General features: G+C 35.0%; 1 protein-coding gene across 1 annotated transcript in view; it reads left to right on the forward strand.

Moving 5' to 3' along the window:
* Positions 1-22,989, forward strand: part of Rttn (rotatin) — a 152,734-nt gene that overhangs the window by 69,253 nt on the left and 60,492 nt on the right. The window contains exons 26-32 of the mRNA XM_021214290.1: positions 490-634; positions 2,864-3,018; positions 8,414-8,633; positions 14,954-15,082; positions 15,792-15,902; positions 19,248-19,406; positions 21,150-21,221. Of these exons, the coding sequence (XP_021069949.1) occupies positions 490-634; positions 2,864-3,018; positions 8,414-8,633; positions 14,954-15,082; positions 15,792-15,902; positions 19,248-19,406; positions 21,150-21,221 (991 nt within the window). The remainder of the gene's footprint in view (positions 1-489; positions 635-2,863; positions 3,019-8,413; positions 8,634-14,953; positions 15,083-15,791; positions 15,903-19,247; positions 19,407-21,149; positions 21,222-22,989) is intronic.

Below are 22,989 nucleotides of genomic sequence, written 5' to 3' on the forward strand. Positions count from 1 at the left end.
CCCCTCCCCGTCCTCCCTTCCCCCTTCCCCCTCCCCTTATTTTTGCACCCTGATTTTCTTAATTTGTCAGACTTGGATTTGAAGTCACAATTCATATTAGTGAAGCCTGATACTGCCAGCTTGAAAATACACAGGTAGAGGGAATGTTTTTGGCTCTGGCATCCCCTTTAGCACTTTTTCTGAAGTTACTTGTTTTATTTTGGGTAAACCTGGAGCTCTTTACATGGTAGGCAAGTGTAGATTTTTTGCATTTTTCTCTTGGTGACTTAGTTGTCTCTTCATTCTCCTTCACCATCACATATTTTCTCCACTATGCTGGGGTTATGGGAGGCTAATGCCCTGTTCCCTTCATCTGTGCATCTCTCAGCATCTAGACTCTTATCTTAGAAAATAGTGTGCTTGTGTTGACTGTACACAGTTGTGAACAGTGATGATGTTTGTATTTTGAAGAGCTAGGAACCATGATAACTGTCTTTTTCTGAAATGTAGGTTTTTACAAGTACTTCCTGCTTGCATTGAAGATGAGAAACTGCTAATAGATATCATACATTTTTTGAATAAATTAATAAAGGAACAAAGAAAAAACCCATCAATAGAACTTTTAAACTGGATTCTGGAATTACTTCTTAGGCATGTAAGTATATTAAAAGAATTCAAATTTTTGGTTTGGGAAGGAATTTACTTTGAAAAATCACATTTTTCTTTCTTTTGAGGAGGCTAGTCAGAACTACTTTTTTATTGTTGTTGACTTTCTTGTAACATGCCCTGGTTCCATAGTTTACTGGAAGCATTGCACAGCCTATAATCACAGACATGATGACTGTGGTGAACAAAGAAAGTGAGCCATCACTGTACAAATATTTGGCTTTTTTGAGGCCAGCAGTGACAGAATGAAGGCTCAGTAGTTTCAAATGAAGATTGAATACCAATATGAAAAGACAGAAGCTTGAGGTGTGAGAGATTGAATATTTATGGTCAGGACACATTAGCACAGCTATCCTTCCAGCTCCCTCTTGTGCTTTAGTTACAGTTCACTAGATCTGAATGTCAGCATGTGCACTGAGGATGCAAAGGGTGAAAGGTCTCAGCAGTCCACCAGCAGAAACCGCTTGCTAGTAGGATTGAGAGTCTTGGGATAAATCTTACTTTTAGATAAATACCTAGTAGCTGTATAGCAATGAGTAGTTTCTGTTTAATTTTTACTTGTATATCAGTTCTGTATAATTTTTACTTGTATACATTAATTTTTACTTGTTTCCTTATTGTGAAGTATAGACATTTGATAATCTTAGTGTGACTAGTTTGTTCATTCTATCACTACTTATGGTAGTCAGTGGCATATAACTGTCTTACCCTTTGGGCTATTGATGCTATTGAAAATATATTGATTTAAAAAAAAATAACATAAGTGTATGTCCTGCTTCTTTTATTCATGGGAGAAAAATGGGTTTGTACCTGTATTTAGATAATTTTAATTGTCCCAGGTGTATTTTTTTGCTCAATATAAATAAAAAGCTTGGCAAAAGTACTGCTTAGATATAAAGCCTAGTAATGTAAATTAAAACCGTGACAGCCCTCCCCAGTTCTTTCTCAAAGTTTCCACTGATAATTGTTTTTAGACTTACATATCTGATTAACGTTTTCTCAACATACTCCATAATATAAATGATTTGATGATTGTCTTCAGTTTTTTAGCTAAGTACAATGTAGGCATTTTTTTAATTGAATTGTTTTACATGAAGGATTTTAGAAGAACAGTAGCTACATTTCGATTTGATTACTTTCTCTGCACAAGTGATGTGACACAGTGCTAAGAATGGAGAGTTAACTAGATTTGGAGGATGATGCCACTTGCTCTGCACGTGTGGGATTGACCCTATTTCTCTTTTGATATCCTCTCTGTAAGACAGATGTGAAAACAGAGATCTTGTAGTTACTCAGAAAGTTAAGTTGAATCTTGTCTTTTCCCTCTTTAGCATAGTCTCTGACACCAAGATCGTTAATGTATATATGTCTTGCAGTGCTTGCTAACACCTTATAATGCTTTCTACTCTTAGTATTGTTAGAAATAATCCTTTCAAATACCTTGAGGTACAGTTTTCTAGTTGGTAAACTGGACATATTTTACAAAGTAGAAGATTGATTCGCTTCTTAATCTATCATATTGCCAAATATTACAGCAGTAATAACCCTCAACATTGACTTATATACTTTTAGACTTTTATATCCTACTTAGTCATATACATCAGTACTTTTAGGGGAGGCAGGATAAGGGCAATATGGCAATATATCAAAAGGTTTAAAACTATAACAATGTATTGTCTTAGTAATTTCATGACTTATATGTTTTTATATGAGTCATAATCAGACATGTACACATTTTTTGTTTCAGCTCAGGGAAACCATAAATCACTGAGTAGCCATACATAGTATTGTATGTAAGTCCTTATGCACAAGGAACAGTCAGATACCAAAACAAGGAGTAAAGGAAAATGGTACTCAGAGTAAGGAAGTGTTGAGTAGTGGGTCTTTCACTTAGTGTCAGTTTTGTGTGAAACACATGATTTAATTCTGTTTATATTTTTAGTGACAGAGACAAAGACAAGAGTATGGAGCTGAATGTGCTTCCCTTCGAGATTTCTTGTTGTACCTCTGTTTCCTTCAGTTCTTTGTAATGGATACACTTTGTTCTTGTCAGCATAATATATTAAGACTGTGTTGAATTTAGAATGTCTTTATGAATACAGTTAAAGACCAGGGTTAGCAGTTTTACTAGTTAGATAATAACACAACAACCAAAAACTTTTATAGGAAGCAACTTATATCAAAGAATTATATATTTTAAAAATGCTTATGTTTTTAGAATCCAAATCCACTATTAGACCTGCTGGTTCTGACAGAGTCACACAAAGGAGAAGAAACAGATGACGTCCGGACTGCTGTTAGACAGCAACTCCAGAAAGAACTGATCAATCTTCTCAATTCCTTGTTACTGGTTTTCATGACAGTCTCTGACAGGTATCATTTTTGTTGTTTACTATTTGTGTATGTTTATATAAAGCATACTTTTCTTCGATTTCCAAAGGTTGACTTCCTAGTTCTTTAAATCAAGAGGTTAAAAACTATTCAGCAGGTAGATTCAATCTGTTTGAGCCTGGTTGTCATATATATATATATACATATACATATATATATATAATGTATTAAAGAATATATATATATATATATATATATTCTTTAATACATTATAAACATGAATGTATATGTGTTGGAGGACAAATAAAACGTTTTCCTCTGTTCTCATACTATGATCAACACAGAGAACTTATTTCACACTATGGTCAACACAGAGGACTTTTGATGTGCCTTTTCTCCTTACCAAGAAACAAATAGTTCTCTTTGCAGAGAGTAACAGTTGAGTTTGTCTAATTCTATTTAATATGACACAGTACCCAGAAATTCCATCTGTTTCACATGTTGAAGACAGTCTTAAGAATATCCTTATTTTCACCTTTTGATGCTCATTGGCAGGTTCAAGTTGTGCTGCCTGTGTTCTGGCACACCAGTTATTACCTAGAATATCAACCATCTTCTCTAGGGATTACTTAGTTCATATAAATAGCTCATAGAATTTGTGGATGTATTTAGATTTGCTGGTTTATTAAAAGGTTATGACAAAGCTTATGGATGGAGGGTACTCAAGGAAGACTGGAAGAGTGAGATATGTAGTTTTCATGCCTTCTCTGGGTGTTTCACCCTTCACGTTCAGCTATTCACAAATCTCTTAAAACCTAGTCCTTTGGGGTTTTGTGAAGAATTGATATTTTTGATTGCTAATGATTAAGTAGGAAACCCAGCAATGCAAGCATAAAAATGATACAAAAGAGTCACTGAGCATTGAAGACCTATATGTAAATCCACACACACCTCTAGCTATTTGAGTTTTGAAAAGAGGCCAATAGTACATATTGAAGAAAAAACAGCATCTTTAGCAAATGTTACTGGTCAAACTGATTTCTACATGTAGAAGATTGAAACTAGAGCTTCATCTCTTTATACAAAACTCAACTCAAAATGGATTAAGGACCCTACCATAGACCTACAACCGAGTCTGATAAAGTATGTAATATATGAAGTGGCAAAAGAAAGGGACTTTTTCAACAAGACTTTTATAGTGTAGGCATTTAGACCAGCAATTAGTAAATGGGATATCATGAAACTAAAAAGGTTTTGTACAACAAAGAACATCAAGGAACATTAAAGGGCACCCTACAGAATGAGAAAAAAATCTTTACCTGCTATGCCTCTGACAAAAAAGTTAATGTCTAGGATATAATGAACTCATAAAAGTAAACATCAAGGAGATAATCCAATTTAAAAATGAAGCATGGAACTAAAAAGAGAATTCTCAACAGAAGAAACACTTTAAAAAAATTTTCCATTCTTAACAATCTGGGAAATGCAAAGTTCTTAATTCTTTGAGAATTCATATACTGTATGTTGGTCATACTTATTCCCCTCCTGCAATTCTCAATTCCTCCTGAGAGTGTACTTGACATACCACATTATCACAACATCCTGAGAGGTATGAGCTGTAATCTCAACATATTTTTATTTAAATTTCTGTGACTTAAGGATGCTGCACATTTTTCATGTTTTATTGACCATCATATGTTGTCCATCATATTGACCATGACTTTCATTTGAAAATTGTGTGTTCGTTTTAATTATCTATTTATTGATTTGTCTTTTTGGTATTTTTAAGAATTTTTTAAAAAGATTTATTTATTTATTATATGTAAGTACACTGTAGCTGTCTTCAGACACCCCAGAAGAAGGCATCAGATCTCGTTATGGATGGTTGTGAGCCACCGTGTGGTTGCTGGGATTTGAACTCGGGACCTTTGGAAGAGCAGTCAGTGCTCTTAACCGCTGAGCTATTGCTCCAGCCCCCATTTTAAAATTTTTTTAGCTTCTTTATATATTCTAGAAATTATCTACTGCTGGGTTGTTTGGAAAATTTTCTTTCATTCTACAGGCTGTCTCTTCACATATGTAGCCTGCAGAATGAAAGAAAGCTTTCCAAACAATCCAGCAGTAGATAATTTCTAGAGTTATTTTCTGTACAGAAGTATTTTAATGAGAATCAGTTCCATTTTGTCAGTTTTTGCTCTTGTTTTTATTGAGCAGATGATCGACTTTGAGATTCATTTCACTGCAGTCAGAACAGTTGAAATGTTCCTCCTACGTTTTCCTCTAGTGGGTTCAAAGTTTCAGCTCTAACATTAAAATACTTTATTCATTTTGATTTTGTACAAAGTGAGAGAGATAAATATAATTTCATTCTTATAATGTGGAATCTAGTATTCCCAGCACTTATTAAATGGCCCTGTCTTCCTAATTAGGTCTTAGTTCCTTTATCAAGAGTAAGTTGGTACAGCTGCTTGGGGTTGTTTTCTATAACTTCTAGTCCCATTGGCCCACATGTCCCTTTTTATGCCAATTCCATGTTGGTTTTTTTGATTGTTTTTTTTTTTTTTTCCCTCATGGTACTGTGCATAATTGGAAGTCAGGTGCTATGCTGTTAAAATTTTTAACGATTGCTTTAGTTATTTGGGGGTATTTTGTTGTTGTTGTCATTTATTTATTTATTTCACTCCAGATTTTATTCCCCACCCCTGCCCACTGGTCCACTCTCTGACTGTTCCACATCCCACACCTCCTCCACACACCCCTGTCTTCACAAGGATGTCCCCACCCCCCACCCAACCAGACCTCTAATCTTCCTGGGGTCTCCAGTTTCTTGAGGGTTAGGTGCATCTTCTCTGACTGAACCCAGACCCATTAGTCCTCTGCTGTATATGTGTTGGGGGCCTCATAAAAGTTGGTGTATGCTGCCTGGTTGGTGGTCCAGTGTTTGAGAGATCTCAGGGGTCCAGGTTAATTGAGACTGCTGGTCCTCCTACAGGGTTGCCCTCCTTCTCAGCTTCTTCCAGCTTTCCCTAATTTAACCACCAGGGTCAGCAGCTTCTGCCCATTGGTTGAGTGCAAATATCCGCTTCTGACTCTTTCTATTTACATGTGAGTTTTAGGAGATTTTTTTTATTAGATATTTTCTTTATTTAAATTTCAAATGTTATCCCCTTTCCTAGTTTCCCCTCCAAAAATCCCCTATCCCTTCCTCCCTCCCCCTGCTCCACAATTCACCCACTTCTGCTTCCTGACCCTGGCATTCTCCTATACTGGGGCATAGAACCTTCACAGGACCAAGGGCCTCTCCTCCCAGTGATGACTGACTAGACCATCCTCTGATACATATGCAGCTAGAGACAGGAGTGCCACCATGTGATTTCTTTGATAGGTGGTTTAGTCCCAGGGAGTTCGGGGGGTACTGGTTAATTCATATTGTTGTTCCTCCTATGGGGCTGCATCCCCTTCAGCTCCTTGGGTACTTTCTCTAGCTCCTTCATTGGGGACCCTGTGCTCTGTCTAATAGATGACTGTGAACATCCACTTTTGTATTAGTCAGGTACTGGCAGAGCCTTCCAGGAGACAGCTATATCAGGGTCCTGTCAGCAAGCTCTTGTTGGCATCTGCAATAGTGTCTGGGTTTGGTGGTTGTTTATGGAATGGATCCCCAGGTGGGGCAATCTCTGGATGGTCCTTCCTTCAGTCTCTGTTCCACACTTTGTCTCTGTAACTCCTTCCATGGGTATTTTGTTGTTCCTCCTTCTAAGACGGATTGAAGTATCCACATTTTGGTCTTCTTTCTTCTTGAGTTTCATGTGTTTTGCAGATTGAATCTTGGGTATTCTGAGTTTCTGGGCTAGTATCCAGTTATCAGTGAGTGCATATCATGTGTGTTCTTTTGTGATTGGGTTACCTCACTCAGGATGATATCCTCCAGATTCATCCACTTCTCTAAGAATTTCTATTTCTTCGTTATGCCTCTTTTATAGTTTATGTATTTCTAAGAATTACGTTCCCTGTATATTATCTTACTTGCTGGTCTTTAAGTACTTTTTGATTTCCCCTGTGACTTCTTTGACTCATTTGTTGTATTAGAATTTCTTGTTTAAAATATACATTATTTGTGATTTTTTTTTTTAAACTTTCTTCCTCTTTCCATTTATTGATTGCTTTGTAGCTGATTTATCGGCAGAGTCATCTCAGCTCTCTGCCTTTCCTTTTGAACTTTTAGTCTGATGTATCTTTTACTCCACTTCTTACCCATTTTCATCAGAGGGAAGAACTCTCGCCTAAATGTTCTTCTCTTTCTGTTTTTCTAAATGAATCTTCAAAGTACATTTATTTCTTTTAAATGCAATGTCATACATTTATGCTGAGAAGTACAGTAGTAAAGACAGCTGGAAGAAGCAGAAAAAGTGCATAAAGAATGTGCAGCCATACCACACAGGCCCAGATATCTGAACATACTCCTTTAGGATCAGAGTCACCACTTGGAAAAGGTCTAGTCAGCTTAAGAAAGGGAGCAAGTAGATACATAGTCACAAACACAGACTGAATACTATTTTATTTAAAAATTAGTGACACAAAGAATTTACACTAAAGCTAAAAGTTATTTATATATAAGTTCAACAGGCCTACCACAAAGCAATCTAATACAATTTAAAATGTTCCTTTTTTTTCCTTTAAGTCAAACCTTCTCTTCCTCCTCCCCTTGCCTTCCACATAACTTCTGGGTAGTTCAGATGATTGCCTGAGAATAGCAATATAACATCCACTGTTTTCTCCAATGAGATAAGTATTGGCAAAGAGCACACTACCAGAATGAATTTACTCCACTATGAGGAATCTATTATTGAAGAAAATATTATTTGAAAATCACTTTAAGTGTAAATTGGTCTTTAACAAAAGAAGTGTCTATGAGAACACCTAATTTTTCACCGAATTCCTTTTTTCTTCATGTTGATTTTATTAGTTATACTGTTGGGTTTAACCTTTATAGCCATAAAAAGCAACTAGGAAAAAGGAAAGTATATAAAGTAATTTTAAAGTTGCAATAAGCATAATCGTGTCTTAGGAAGATGAAAGAAAAATTCCTTGTGGCAAACTTGGTTCTCATTGGAGAAAAACAGTAGATATTATATTGCTAGTCACCAAGGACTACCAGAGTAGTGGTTATGTGGGAGGGAAGGGGAGGAGGAAGAGAAGGAGGTTTGAATGCTTGAAAAAAAAAAAAAACAAAAAACAAAAGGTAGGGACTTTTTAAGTTGTATTAGATTGCTTTGTGGTTGACCTTAAGGAGGTGAACTCTATTAACTTTTGGCGTTAGTTTTTTTTGTGCTTCTAAAACCTACCATTAGAAAATGCACGATTAAAAACATCCTCAGCTGCTAAGAGAGTACCTGAACATTTACTGTTGTGGGTTTCCTCTTTTTTTCACAAATAGGAAATGCTTGGAACTGTTTTACGTTTTCCAAACACAGCTGTCTCTGAAGCTACTCCAGTGCCTCAGAGTCACAGATGCTCCCCATTTCTATGGCTTACCTTCACTGGAGAGGACCTTAGCAGGGATGGCTCACCTCACTGCCTTCCCTGGGTGGAGTGCACACTCTCCTCTTTCAAAGCCACTTGAGATTTGTGGGAAGTACTTGTCGGGTCTCCTGGAGGTAAGTGAGAATGACAATTCTAACACCTAGCTACTGTTTATTTGTCATTTTTATTTCAATGCCAAGAACAGATAACAAATATTGTTATATTTAAGGTAGATTGTAATACAGTGTACATATAACTTATAATGTTATAGTGTTTTAATTTTTTTAAACAAATATATGTGCAGTCATGTATACATAGTTACATTTTAAAGAAAAACTAAGACTTATCCTAAGTCTCTTTATGGAGGTGATTTTGTTCATTTATTTCATTTAGCCTGCTAACATTTTATTTTTAATTTTCTGGGTGTTGGGAAAGGAAAGGTTGGGGTTGTTTTTGCCATGACACAGGTGTGACTACCAGAAGACAACTCAGAGCAAGCACTCTTTTCTCTCTTTATTGCATGTGAGTCCTAAGATTAAACTATGTTCATCAGACATGGTAGCAAGCACCTGTATGTGCTGAACCATCTCACCAGCCCTGTTCAAATTTAAATTATGGAATATAACACATATCTAGAAATTACACAAAATTAAACAATAGCCCAGTGTGTTATTACATAAAAAATCCACATCGAATCTTGAAATAGAACCTAGCTGACAGCTCTGTCATGTTGTCAATCATGTTTCTTTTGATAACATTCCTGAAGGATCTTGATGGCTGTCTTAGTCAGGGTTTCTATTTCTGCACAAACATCATGACCAAGAAGCAAGTTGGGGAGGAAAGGGTTTATTCAGCTTACACTTCCACATTGCTGTTCATCACCAAAGGAAGTCAGGACTGGAACTCAAGCAGGTCAGGAAGCAGGAGCTGATGCAGAGGCCANAGAGGGATGTTACTTACTGGCTTGCTACCCCTGGCTTGTTTAGCTTGCTTTTTTATTGAACCCAGGACTACCAGCCCAGAGATGGCACCACCCACAATGGGATGGGCCCTCCCTCCTTGATCACTAATTGAGAAAATGCCTTATAGCTGGATCTCATGGAGGCATTTCCTCAAGGGAGGCTCCTTTCTCTATGATAACTCTAGTTTGTGTCAAGTTGACACACAAAATCAACCAGTAAAATGGCTTGACATACTTTTCTTTTTCATTTTTGGTGGTTTTATAATTCTATCTTGTGTCTGCATACAAATTTTTTTCTACCTTTAAAAAATGTGCAAATGGAATCATTTGTTTGATTTTTTCAACAATATCCTTAGGAAATTTATTCTTTTGTTGCTTTTAGGAGCAGGTTAATTTTTTATAGTAATCTATATACTAACAATGAATTGCATTTATTTTTTTTTTTAATTTTGCTTGGTAGAGACCTAATTTTGATACTGTTGCTATGAAATTATTGCCTTTTAGTGAAAATGTAGATGTTACATATATTTAAAAAATTTTTCTCATTCTTGTTGATTTATGCAAACAATATTTATTTATTGACTCTGTACTCATTATCCTGTTTTCAGTTTCTAAGCAAAAGCCTTTAATTCTTCACTTATTGATAGATTTTGTTTATGAAGTCATTCATGCTCAAATCTTCTATTTGGGAAGATTATTATGCATTGAGTTTTTAGTAGATCTATAATTAGACTATTTTGTGTTTGTTTTAGTAAGTTATATTTTTCAAAAATTAAAAATTTAGTTCAAATCGTTATCTAAAAATTCTTCATCTCTTAAATGTCTACTGCTTCTATAGCTGCTAGCATCTTGATTTTAATTATCCTTTCTCTATTTTTTTTTTTACATCATCTCACCAGTGCTGATATTTGTTAATGTTACAAAGGAGTCAAGCTTCATCTTTGATTCTCTGTCCTGCTTTCCCCTATTAATTTTTACTTATATAGAAAAATGAATTTATAAAAAGTGTACAGCTTTACCAATGTTTTTAGGTACAGTCTTCACTAATATCTGCTTTTCTTTTCTTATTTTATTTATTTATTTACAATCACTGCCCGACCCCCAATCCTCTCCTCTCAGTACTTTCCTTCCAGAGCCCCTCCCTCACTCCTTCCCCTTCTCCTCTGAGAGGGTGGAAGCCCCCACCCCCAGGTATCCCCCAACCCTGATAACAAGTCTCTGCAGGGTTAGGCACACCTTCTTTCACTGATGCCAGATAAGGCTGCCCTATTGGGGAATGTATTCCACAGTTAGGGCACACCTTTAGGGACAGGTCCTTGCCCCCTTCCCCCAGCTCCAATGGTTGAGGGATAACATGAAGTCTGAGCTGCACATCTGCTGCATAAGTGCTGGGGTCCTCAGTCTAGCCCATGCTTGCTCTTTTTTGGTTGGTGGTTCAGTCTCTGGGAGCTCCCAAGGGTCAAGGTTAATTTACCCTGTTGGTCTTCTGGTAGAGTCAGTATCCCCCTTCAGGGCCTTCAATCCCCAGTCCAACTCTTCCTTAAGAGTCCCTGACCTCCATCCAATGTTTGGCTGCAGGGATTTGCATCTGTTTCTGTCAGCTGCTAGATGGGGCCACTCAGAAGACAATTATGCTAGGCTCCTATCAGCAAGTATAATAGAGTATCACTAATAGTATCAGGGATTGGTGCTTACCCATGGAATGGGCCAGTCATTGATTCCTTTAGTCTCTGCTCCATCTTTGTCCCCACCTTTCTTTTAGACAGGATGTTCTTAAGTAAGCCCTTTTGTCTCTTAGTAGATTAGAAGCATGGCCTTAATTATCTTCTACAATCATCATTCAACTCAAAATATTTCCAACATGGTGTAGTTAGTTGAACTGAGATGTGGTTGTACAAAGTTTTCAGAGAACAGCTTTACTGGAGGGTACTAGCAGTCTTGTATTATGCCTAACTGATAGAAGTCATAGCAGAATTGTCCGAGATAACTGCAATTTGAAAACATCTTCATGGAACTGTCAGATTAATTTTCATGTATGTTCACTATTTGAAGTTGGTTATGAACTTCTAAGCCTATTTTTCTTTTCTTATTTTTATAGCTATATATATTTTATTTTGCTTTTATGCTTTCAATCTTTTTTATTCTTTAGGATTTTATACAAGTTATTTTCATCCTGGTTTCTTTCTCCCTAGTTCTTCCCACCTCTACACCTGTCTACTTTGTGTCCTTTTTCTTCTGATTTATTTTCTTTCCTTTTTTTTTTTTTTTTCATTTTCTGTTATTATTGACTGCCCATTCAACGAGGCTTTCTAGCAAGGACTATTTGGCAGTTTCTGTCTTGTATGCATGTCAGTCTCTACATAGAGTTTATGTCTTAGTTGCTTCTTTTAACAAGCCTTTTCTTTCTCATAGCTCTGTGCTAAGTATCGCTTGCTAGTCTGTAGGTAACATTTACCTATAGAAGCTTACAGATACTACTGTTATTCAATATATAATCTTTCAGATACATTGTATTTTCTTTGTTGTACATGACTCATTAGTTTATGATAATGGTCTTTGGACCATTTCCAGTCCTGGTGCCTGTCTGCATGTTTAACACAATGATTATGATCTGCATATACTCCTAAAACTTTGTTCTGTTTTTTAAAAAGTCTTAAAAATGAAAAATTTTTTTAGAAGCCTTATGAAATTCAGTATAAATTTTGCTATAGCCTCTTCAAAAAAGTATTTTTTTCTTAATTATATATACCAAGAAAGATATACTGTAAGTTTACTCATTAATCACTCCATGCTACAAGGTGTTTGTAATCAGAAATATGTGATTATTTTATATAAGTATATTAGCCAAAGAGTTGGTTATGGTTGTTGTTTAAAAGTTAACTTCACTAATGGATTTAAAATATAATTCAACCTACAGGTACCTAATTTACAGTATTAATTATAATGTGATTGACAAAAAGTAATTTTTATGATACATATCTGCTCATATTTATTTTTTATTTTTATTAATTTAAAACATTAATTGTTTTACTTATTTACATTTCAAATGTTGCCCCCTTTTGATATGTGTGTGTGCATGTTAATATGTGTAGGAATTCAAAGAGGATGACAGATTCTCTGGAGCTGAGTTACAGGAATTGCCTGATGTGGGTGCTGGGAATTTAGTTTGGGTACTCTGGAAGAGCATCACTCTTTCCTGACCACTGAGACATCTCTTCAGCACCACCATACATCTCTTTATATATATATTCAGATCTATGATACATGAGGAACTACAATTTGATGAGAAACTAAATATTTTTCTGTTTATATTTTGAAATTGTCAGATACACTTTTATAAGATTATATAAGATGATTTTGATCACATCTGTCCTTCAAATTCTAGAAATTAAAATTAGGTATTCATGATATTGAATAAAGTATAAATTAATTCTAAAGTCAGAAGGCAATAACTTCATTCTAAGTTTAGTTATCTTGAAATAATGTTAGCAGAGTTTATTGACCAAGGAATAGACAAAAATATTACCTATTTTCTAGTATTGCATAGTTATGAAAAATTTGATTAATAAGTACTGATTTGGAAGAGTAATGGAAAATGTATGTCTTTATATTCAATTACAGGTAGTTAATGTCAAGAAGTCACTTTTTGTTAGAAATTATAGCTGAGTTACATTTAATCTAGGATTTTCTGCTCAGTTGATTAAGGAATTCGTCTCTCTATTGTATACTGTCTAAACTTAAAATATTAAGGAGAAAGTAAAGTTTATATGAATTGATATGTCAAGAGATATTGTTGGTCCCACTGATTTGCTTAATGCTTGTAACTGAAGCTGATCCCTTTTTGAAAGAGGTGCTCTTCCAACATCAAGTACTATTGTTTCTATACAGCATATCTGATATTTGCTTTTTGCAGTAGTATATTATTTTCAGCTATACATAGCTAATTATGATATATAGATAATCACCAAATTGATATTTAAAATCACCTACATGATCTATAATCCCAGAGATCTGATAAATAATACCAAAGTTATTACCAGGTATTATGATCTAAAAATAATATTATTACAAAGATGGAAAAGAGAAAATGATAAGGATTTGATCACTCAGGATTTTAGTGTAGTCACATAAAACTTAAGTTTTTAATTATGAAAAATATCATATAAACCTACATTTTGGAAGATTAGTTGAGCCTATGAAACAGTTGGTCACAGTTTTTTAACTCCTGCCTAGTCTTTGTTTTTAAGAGATAATTTTTAAATTATCTGTTTATAAAAAATTTTATTTTTGGTCAAAGCCCTTTAGTTTTATATTGGCAAGTTATTTTTTAAAATAGTTTTATATATGCTTATATAAATGTATATTCAATTATATATCTAATTAAAACTATGTGCATAATTTTACATAATCATACATAATTTATAGATACACATATATGTTATATATACAAATACAAACATATATATAATAATTTTTATATATAATTTCCTTTGCTTTATGAGTTGAAGAAACAAAAGAAACCGTAAAAGAACCCCAAGGGAGATGATTGAAGCAGCCCACGTGGAGGTTTACTATGAAAGACAGCAGTGAGGCCTTAGTCAATTCCAACACTTACAGTAGTGTTAGTTCCAAAAACAAATAGTACTGTTTGTTTGGACACACAACAGAAATTTTATTCAGAGGTATTGGGCCTAAACATGGCATCTTTTAAAAAAGAAACATTATAACTACAAATAATGTTTGTCTTACTGAATTTTTATATTTTAAGTTAATCTGTAAAGAATATTTTATAATCACTTCACAGTTAGTTACCAAGCCCCTGCTTGGGAACAATGTGCTATTCATACAGAAATGGTTCAAGGATATTGCCACATAATTGAAAGAGGTTTCTAAATCAGCCATCAGGACTACTCTGATGTAGTTGCTTAGTTAAGGGTATCTCTTCACAAGAGAAATGCTTCTGTGTTGTTACTGTTGGAAAAGTATCAAACCTCTCAAGTGTGTGAGAAAGAAATTACCTAAAGACCAGTTATTGAAATAATAAGCATCTACTCAAATGAGCAGTAGCAATGCAAGCTCTCTCAGAAGTAAATACAATTTCTGTTTACATTTAACACAGTTTAGCATAACCCTGGTAGGCAATGCATTTTATAGAGCTAGTAATTTTGTGTATATTTTTCAACTACACATTTTAAAAAAATAGATTAAAAATGCTACAGCACTTAACAATATTATATTCATACTTTAAGCATTAAAAGAAAAGTCATAAGAAGGCTCTAAATAGACATTGTTTGAACAAATTCCAAAGTTGAAAAAATTTAAAAACATGTTTTGTTCAACTAGGGTAAAATTTACCACTGTAGTCACTATTAAATGAATAAATAGGATTGTTTTAAATTTATGTAGCTAATTTTTGGTAAGATAAGTGAAAGATACTTTCTATTATATACCCTTAAGAAATCTGCTATAAAATTGCTTATATTTGCTTTCTAGGTCATTACTTCTTTTTATGTTGAACGGGGAGGAAATGCTATGTCCTTCATGGGGAAAGGCGTTACAAAGAGCACAGTTCTTTGCTTACTTCACTTATCCCATGAGATGATAGTCCAGGCACCAAGCTCGGTAAGAAAAACTGACAGATGACAAGTTCAGATGACAAGTTGTCATCATCTGAACTGTTGATTGAAAAGGAAATGTGCTGTGTTTTAAACCTATGAGCTTGCTACATGAATTGTTATTTTTGACTTGGTACAAGACAATAAGAATTATTTACTGGGTGTTGAGTGCTGGAGAGATGACTCAGTGGTAGAAAGTGCTTGCTGCTCTTTCAGGAGGCCTGAGTGGGTCTTAGCACCTACCCACATTGATTGACTTACAATTGCCTATAACTCCATCTCCAGGGGATACGAGGCTCTTGTCTAACATTTGTAGGCAACTGTATACACATCACACACACACACACACACACACACACACACACACACACACACAAAATAAATAAAAATAAAATCTTTAAGATAACAGTTATTTTGAGTTACAACATTTCTCGGACATTATGTGTGTCTGAATTTATTTTAAAAATTATTTTGGTTGAAATCATTAAGTAGAAAACTACGTTTTTGTTTTTGTTTTTGTTTTTGTTTTTATCTAAATTATGGGAGAAAAGCCTGTGTTGAAAAAAAAAATTTAAGGGAAGCCAAGATTTTTACTTGCATTATTTTGACCAAAAATACATTTTTATTTTTTGATCTTCAAAAACTTAATGAGTTTTTTTTTTTTTTTAAGCTGTCTGAATTTACTTTAAGTACTGTGTTCTTGGTTTTCATTCTAGGAGTGGATGCCACTTTGGTTCTTGCCTTTGGGTAGTCACAGTGAAGAACATGCCCCTACTCAGCAAGGATTGGCCTGGCTAATTCCCTTATGGGTTGATAGAGATCCAGAGGTCAGTATGGAGGACTACCAAGTATATTATATCTAAATTGAAAAACAACTGAAACAAAACAGATTTACTTATGTAATATTGTGGGTTATTGTAATTGATAAAGCTTATGTTTTATTTAGTCCCTGTATTTCCTCAAGCAACCATAAAGAAGCACTGTTGACAGAGTTATTGCCATAAGAATTTCTTGCTTTACAGTTGTGTTGACTGGAAGTATAAGGTCTGTGTACCAGCACAGTCAGGCTCTGGAGAGAAAGGACCCTTATTTTCACTTACAGATACTTGTCTTTTTGCAGAATATCCACAGGGCTTTTAATGGTAAATGTGTCGGCAGTCACCAGTTTGGTTGTGGGAAGGATGTTATCATTAAGAGTTCATTTCATTCTAATTATCTTGAGGAAGCCTTATTTCCAAACATTGGGAACTATAGCTTTCACTGAGACTGGAGGGTCACCTTTCAACTTAGCTTTCCAACTCTGTTCCATTACAATTCTTATCCTTCTTAAGTAAGTACATTAATCTCTGTAAATAGATTTAAAAACAAAATTTAACTCACTGCAATATCAACTTTAAACTCTGAAGTCCAAAGTCTTGTGTGAATATCATCTAAATCAATAATAGATGAGAATTTGTGTACTTCATCCCAATGAAATAATTTGTTCTCACCTAGAATGCTGTGAAACACACACATACACACACATACACATACACACACATGTATACATATACATATGTGTGTGATCATAGAATAGTTGTAGGGTATACATTCTAGTCTCAAAGGGAGTAGTAAGAATGGAAGACATGAGGTTCTAGAGCAAGTGTACATGCTGGGGCAGCAAAATTCCATTAGCACTTAAGACTTGAGCCCTTTGTCTTGATACTTTGCATTTTAGGCCCGCTGGAGGAATACTCTCAGGCCCCAGCTTTCTGCAACTTAGTGGGTAGCCTTGTCTCTTCATGCTGTCTCCCTGGGCTCCACCTGTGTTGTCCTTGTTAAGGATAGCACCATAGTCCCTGAGGTACTGACTGGACTGGGCCATACTGGCCCAGTAAAACTGGAAAGGCAGCACAGCCTTAGAAACTGAGGCTGTTGCTTGCCTCCAAACTAGGGTAGGAGTGGCTGACCTAGATTTCTGAATTATATTTGGAGCCATTATTGTCCTTGAAGAGTACTACACATTACCTATGGAATCTAAGCCCGACAGTCTCCCAGTCATTGTGGTTCACTTTCTTGTTCTCTACCATTCCACACTAGCACTGTCTTTACTGATTCATTCTCATCTTCATTCTGGCTACTGCTAAAATGTCTAAACATCACTCATAATCTCTTCATGAAACAGTTATTTAGCCATACCTTTGGCCTTTCCAGAACAAGAGTTCTCATTTTGTACATAGATAACCTAGAATTTTCTTAATCATATATAATTGTCCCCCGTTACAAATGTATCATTAACTCCTTATTCAAATCACACTTCTTTTGCATTTTGCTGTAAGCACTCAGGAGGAATTAATACACTCAGCACTTTGCTTAGAAATATTTTCAACTATGTGTATAATTTCATTACTCACAAAAACTTAACACGAGCACAGTTCGACCACTTTTACTTATATTTGGATAAAGCAGCTTTATCTTATTATAACAAGTGCCAGAGTGAAACTACTTAAAAGAAGGTCAAGGTTTATTTTGGCTTATAGTTTTGAAAGTTCACTCTCGTCCCTTCTGTTTATAGCAGTGTCTTGGTGGGAGTTCATGGAGTAGCACACCTGCTTGCCTTCTGGTAGCTGAGCAGCAGAAAGAGAGAAGGTAGAAGGCCAGGGTCTCAGTATTCCTTTTGTGGGCATGCTATAATATGGTTAAAAGACTTCTAATGCCCATCCTTAAAGGTTCTACCTTCTGTCGATGGTTGCATGGACTGGGAAGCACACATTTAACACACAGGCCTTTGATGGTTACTTGTGCAAGTCAGAGTTCCTTCTTTTAAGGATCATCCTTCTACCATGTACTCATTACTTTCTGATATCACAGCAGAGTCAACTTGCAGCTCCTTTTCTTGGTATGAACCTGGAGTCTTTCAGACTCTAACTTGTTGTATAGTTCAAAAGTTACTTCTATGTCATTGGGTATTTGTTTCATTATAGCTCTTCTTTTTGGAAAAAAAGAAAAGAAAGAGAAATTTTAAAAATCCCTTATATATTAATGTTCTCAGGTTGCCAAAATAAATGCCACAAAATGGTTTTGCTCATGTTTCTGAAGGCAGCAGTTCAAGGTCCACAGTTGGCTTCTTGGGAGACTTCCTTCCCACTATGTATGGCTTCCTTTTCATTACGTGTTCAGTGTTCACTTCTTCTTGTTGCAGGCACTTGGTGAAAGGTCTCTCTGTCTCTGTCTCTGTCTCTGTCTCTGTCTCTGTCTCTCTCTCTCTCTCTCTCTCTCTCTCTCTCTCTCTCTCTCGGAGCCACCACCACTTCATTTTAAAAGCCTAGTAATATTTAAGTGCAATTTTATACATAATTAACATTATTTAGCCAATGATGTTGAGTAAGAAATGGTGGATCTTATTAGAAACCTTGGTTTATAGAAGTATTGTTTGATCTGAACTTCGAAGGTACACTTGGACTTATTACTCGACTATTTTATGACTATGTTATTTTTATTCTGTAATTCTCACTGAAAATGTATTTTTGACTCAAAATTCAGAAATGCAGCAAACTGTTAACTTAAATAGTAGTTATGGCCAGCAGTAATGTACCAGCTTAAGGTTTTTAAAAATATTTTTTCTGTTAAAATAACTTGAGAAAGTACTACATGCCCTATAAGGAAATGTAATTTGTCTACCTAGTTTTGGCATGAATTATTACAAATTTAAAACTATTTATTTGGGAAAATACTGCTAACTTAAAAAAATAGAGCAAATATATTTTTAAGGACATGAAATAAATAGAAATCACACTCAAATGGTTTTCCTTAAAAAACCTTGTGAATTATAATTGCTTTAATGCTTACTTATAGCTATGCAGGATAACTTCATGTAATATTTGATTATAGTGCACTTATTTTTCAAGTCAATGACTTTTCTTTACTCTCAACCCTGATAGGAATTCCTGTAAAGCCAATGACATACCCACACACATGTAGGACACTTCCTAGTGTCCTTTGGTGTGTAGGATTGTAAAGCCAATGCCATTTTTATAACCATGTAGGACACTGTTTCTGAGTCTCCTTTAGTATATAGAATGTAAAACCAATGACATATTTGTGCAGTTCTAGTAGTTCTCTTGTACCAGAAGGACAACCTCACGGTAGGAAAGAGTATCCTTGGATTTGATATCTCTGTCTTTGTGTGACAGGTGAGATTCACTTCACTGGGGTTGGGATCAGCACTGACTACTATTGAAGCTGGCTGTGTGGCCTTGGCAAACAGTTGTCAGAATATTTCTGGTGGGCTCTGGGGAACCGTGGTGAACATTCTTCTGGATCAATCAGAATGCAGTCTGGTGCGCCGGGAGGTATGTCTGTTTTAGTTGCCAAATCCACCTTCCCATCCTCTTTATTGTCACAGAACTCTATTGCAAGGGTGCCTATAAACCTCATTTGACTTGCTGTTCAGCAGAGTGGACTGAGCAAAAACCATTGTTTATTTTGCTTGCAAAAAATTAAAATGAAAACTGATTTACAGTAAAAATTCAAGTCCTTTATTCTGATAAAATTAAGGCAGAATATTTTACATTTTATATTAAAAATTAATTCTGTATATGTGTGCATGCATATACACATATGCTTGTGTACGTGTTCTGCTGTGGAGGTCAGAAGACAACTTTTGAGAGTCAGTGCTCCTTCTTTCTTGTGGGTTCTGGGGATAGAATACAACCTTGGCAGCCTGTGTCTTTACTAGATGACCCATCTTGCTGTTCGAGAAATTACATATTTTAATGTGAACTTTTCTTTCCCATCACAAAATAATTCACAAAAAATTGTTTTTTACCTCAACATTTTTAAACATTTAATGTTTTTGACCCTTAATTATCATAAGATATTTTCAAAATAATATCTCACAATATATGTCAATGATACTTGAGAAGAAAATAAACACTAACTGAATTTGTGTTTTAAAATTATTTGTGTCATTTACTTGTATGTGTGTGCCTGTGAAGGTCAGAGGGCAAGTCCCTAGAGTCAGTTTTCTTTCACCATCTTGTGGGTTCTAGAGACCAAAGTTGGGTCATCAGTTCTACCCACGAGGGCCTCTACCCATGGAGCCATCTTGTCAGTTCAAATTGGCTTTTTGTTTTTGTTTTATTGCTGCTTCTGTCAGGTGATGACTTATGCTAGTAGTTTTTAAAATAACAAGCAAATAGTTCTCAGAGGTTCCTGAAGACATCAGCAGTTCCTGGCCCTCCATTATCCAGTGGGTAATGCATAAGGCCTGTTTTCTTATTAGTTGCTGTCATAGTTTCAAGGGGTGATTCTTACACTTATGGATTTTTCTTGATTTGATAATTTTAAACTTTTTTTTTTTTTTTTTTTTTTTTTGGTTTTTCAAGACAGGGTTTCTCTGTATAGCCCTGGCTGTCCTAGAACTCACTTTGTAGACTAGGCTGGCCTCGAACTCAGAAATCCGCCTGCCTCTGCCTCCCGAGTGCTGGGATTAAAGGCGTGCGCCACCACGCCCGGCAATTTTAAACTTTTTAAGTTGACTTCTAGTGAAGATGGATAGAAACTTTACTCTTAGAATTTTTCACGTTCTTGTTATTCTCTTAGCATGATTATAGCAAATCTTCCATTGAATGAAAATCAGTTCTTATATTTGTATGATTATTTCATTCTGTCATCTTATATTCTGATAGGTAAAGTTGGACATTTATACCTTAACTTTATTAGGAACCTTTGTATGAAAGAAGAGGAAATTGAGGGAGAAGGCAGATGTTTGCTATCTCTGTTGTAACCCTACATAGGAATTTGAAGACTATGTGTATTTCTTAAATGCTTTTAGAATGTCTTATACTAGTCATTTTTTTGTCTAAGATTAAATTTTGAAATGGTAAAACTATATTTTCTTATGGAATAACTGCATGGTTTAGTCATCACCTAATTCAGTTATCAGCTAGTAAGAAACGTAGAGTATTAAACCTTGTAAGGGTCTCAGCTTGTACCTCTGCCCATACAGCCTCTGTTATTTAATAACAACGATTGGTTATTTCAGAGATGACAGCAAGATGGCAGCATTGACATTTTGTGTTTTTAATTTTCAGGCTGCATTTATTCTTCAGAATCTCCTTGTAATTCCAATGCCTTCAGAAATTATAAAGGATTATACTTGGCAGGTAGGTATCAATCTAGCAGATATTTTATATTAGTTCTAAATTTTCAGCATATTTGTGCAACTAGCCCTTTGTGTCTGTGGATTTCATGTTTGTGGATTTAAGCAACCAGGAGCTAGGAGCCAAAAATATTCAAGAAAAAGTAATTGTACAGAACAATTATTTATATATATATATATATATATATATATATATATATATATATATATATATATATTTCTCCTTAAACAGTATAGCATGACAAGCACATACAATAGCATTGTTATTGTAAATGACTTAGAGAGCTTTTAATACAGCAGAATATGCATAAATAATACACAATTATTTCTGTCTACAGAATTTGTTGTTTTAAAGAGTCTAAGAACCAGTCCCTTGTTGATACCAAAGAATGGCTAAGCTTTATTACTTAAAAAACTGTGTGTATGGCAGCAAGTACTTCTTAACTAGAGGGTAGTAACTGTTTGATGCTTGCTCTTGAGTTAGACGTTATCCTGAAATGTAAAGTGGTGGTCCAGCAAAGGTAGAAGGAGGGAACTGATTTTATAAAGTTGTTCTCTAACCTCCACACATATGGTGCACGTGGCACATGTATAACCCCCATGACACACAGACACAATAAATTTTTAATTAAAAAATTTAGGTTTACTTATGTTATGTGTATGAATGTTTTGCCTTCATGTATGTGTGTGAATCATGTTTGTGCCTGGTACCTGTAAAGGTAAGGAGAAGATATCAGATCACTTGAAACTGGACTTAGCATATGGTTATAAGTCACCATGTAGGTGCAGTGAATCAAACCCAGGTCCTCTCTAACAGTGAAAAGTATCCTTACTTAATCATTGAGCTGCCAATAAAATCTTTATTTATCCAGCCTCCAATAGGCATTTTATTTTTATTTATTTGTTTTTGTTTTTTGTTTTTATTTGAGACAAGATCTCACTATATAGCCTTGGCCAGCCTGGAACTCATGATGTACAGGCTGACCTCAGTCTCAATAGAGCTATCCCTCCCTCTGTCTCCCAGGGCTGGGATTGAAGGCGTGTACCACCACACCCAGCCTGATAAGGCATTATAAAATAAGTACGAAACCTTTTTTGCTTTTGTAGTGGTTAATACTTTAGAATTAGTAATGCTTAGCATGATATAGACGAGGTACTCTTCTAGACGCTTTGGGTCTAACTAACTGATATAATCATTGGGGTTGTGAACTATTTTCCTAATTATATAGTTCAGAAGTTTTATCACAAAGATTTAAAATAGCTTGGTGAAGCAACATAGTTACTGGTATTATAGAATCTCTTTCTTGTACACATTATTAAATTGGCTCTATAATTTATAATAAAGTTGGTTGTATTTAAAAATGCAATCATATTAAATTTCTTTTTTCTTTTCTTGAGTTAGTGTACAGTTGGGACCATGATTTATCTCCTTTTCTTTTTATTAGGTTTTTAAAAATGGTGTCTATCAAGTCACTAAATTGTTAACATTTAAGTAGATAATTTGGAGATTATGAAAAGTAGGCTCATTGTAGGCACAAGATGTATTTTTTTATCATTTTGTCTTCATCCTCATGATTATATGCTTATAATAATTTTATATAGTACTTCCCAGTATCCTCTATAAATCTGTTTATTTTTAAATTTACATCAGGATATACACTAATAGTTACTGAGTCAAGCTGAGCTTTGGAAAGGCAGATTTCAGTGTGTCACTTTCTGTGTAATCCAGCTGGCATTTATCTCCTGAATGCTTCACTTCTTCAGTCTTTACA

This window comes from Mus pahari, chromosome 15 (assembly GCF_900095145.1).
Source record: "Mus pahari chromosome 15, PAHARI_EIJ_v1.1, whole genome shotgun sequence".
NCBI classification, from domain to species: domain Eukaryota; kingdom Metazoa; phylum Chordata; class Mammalia; order Rodentia; family Muridae; genus Mus; species Mus pahari.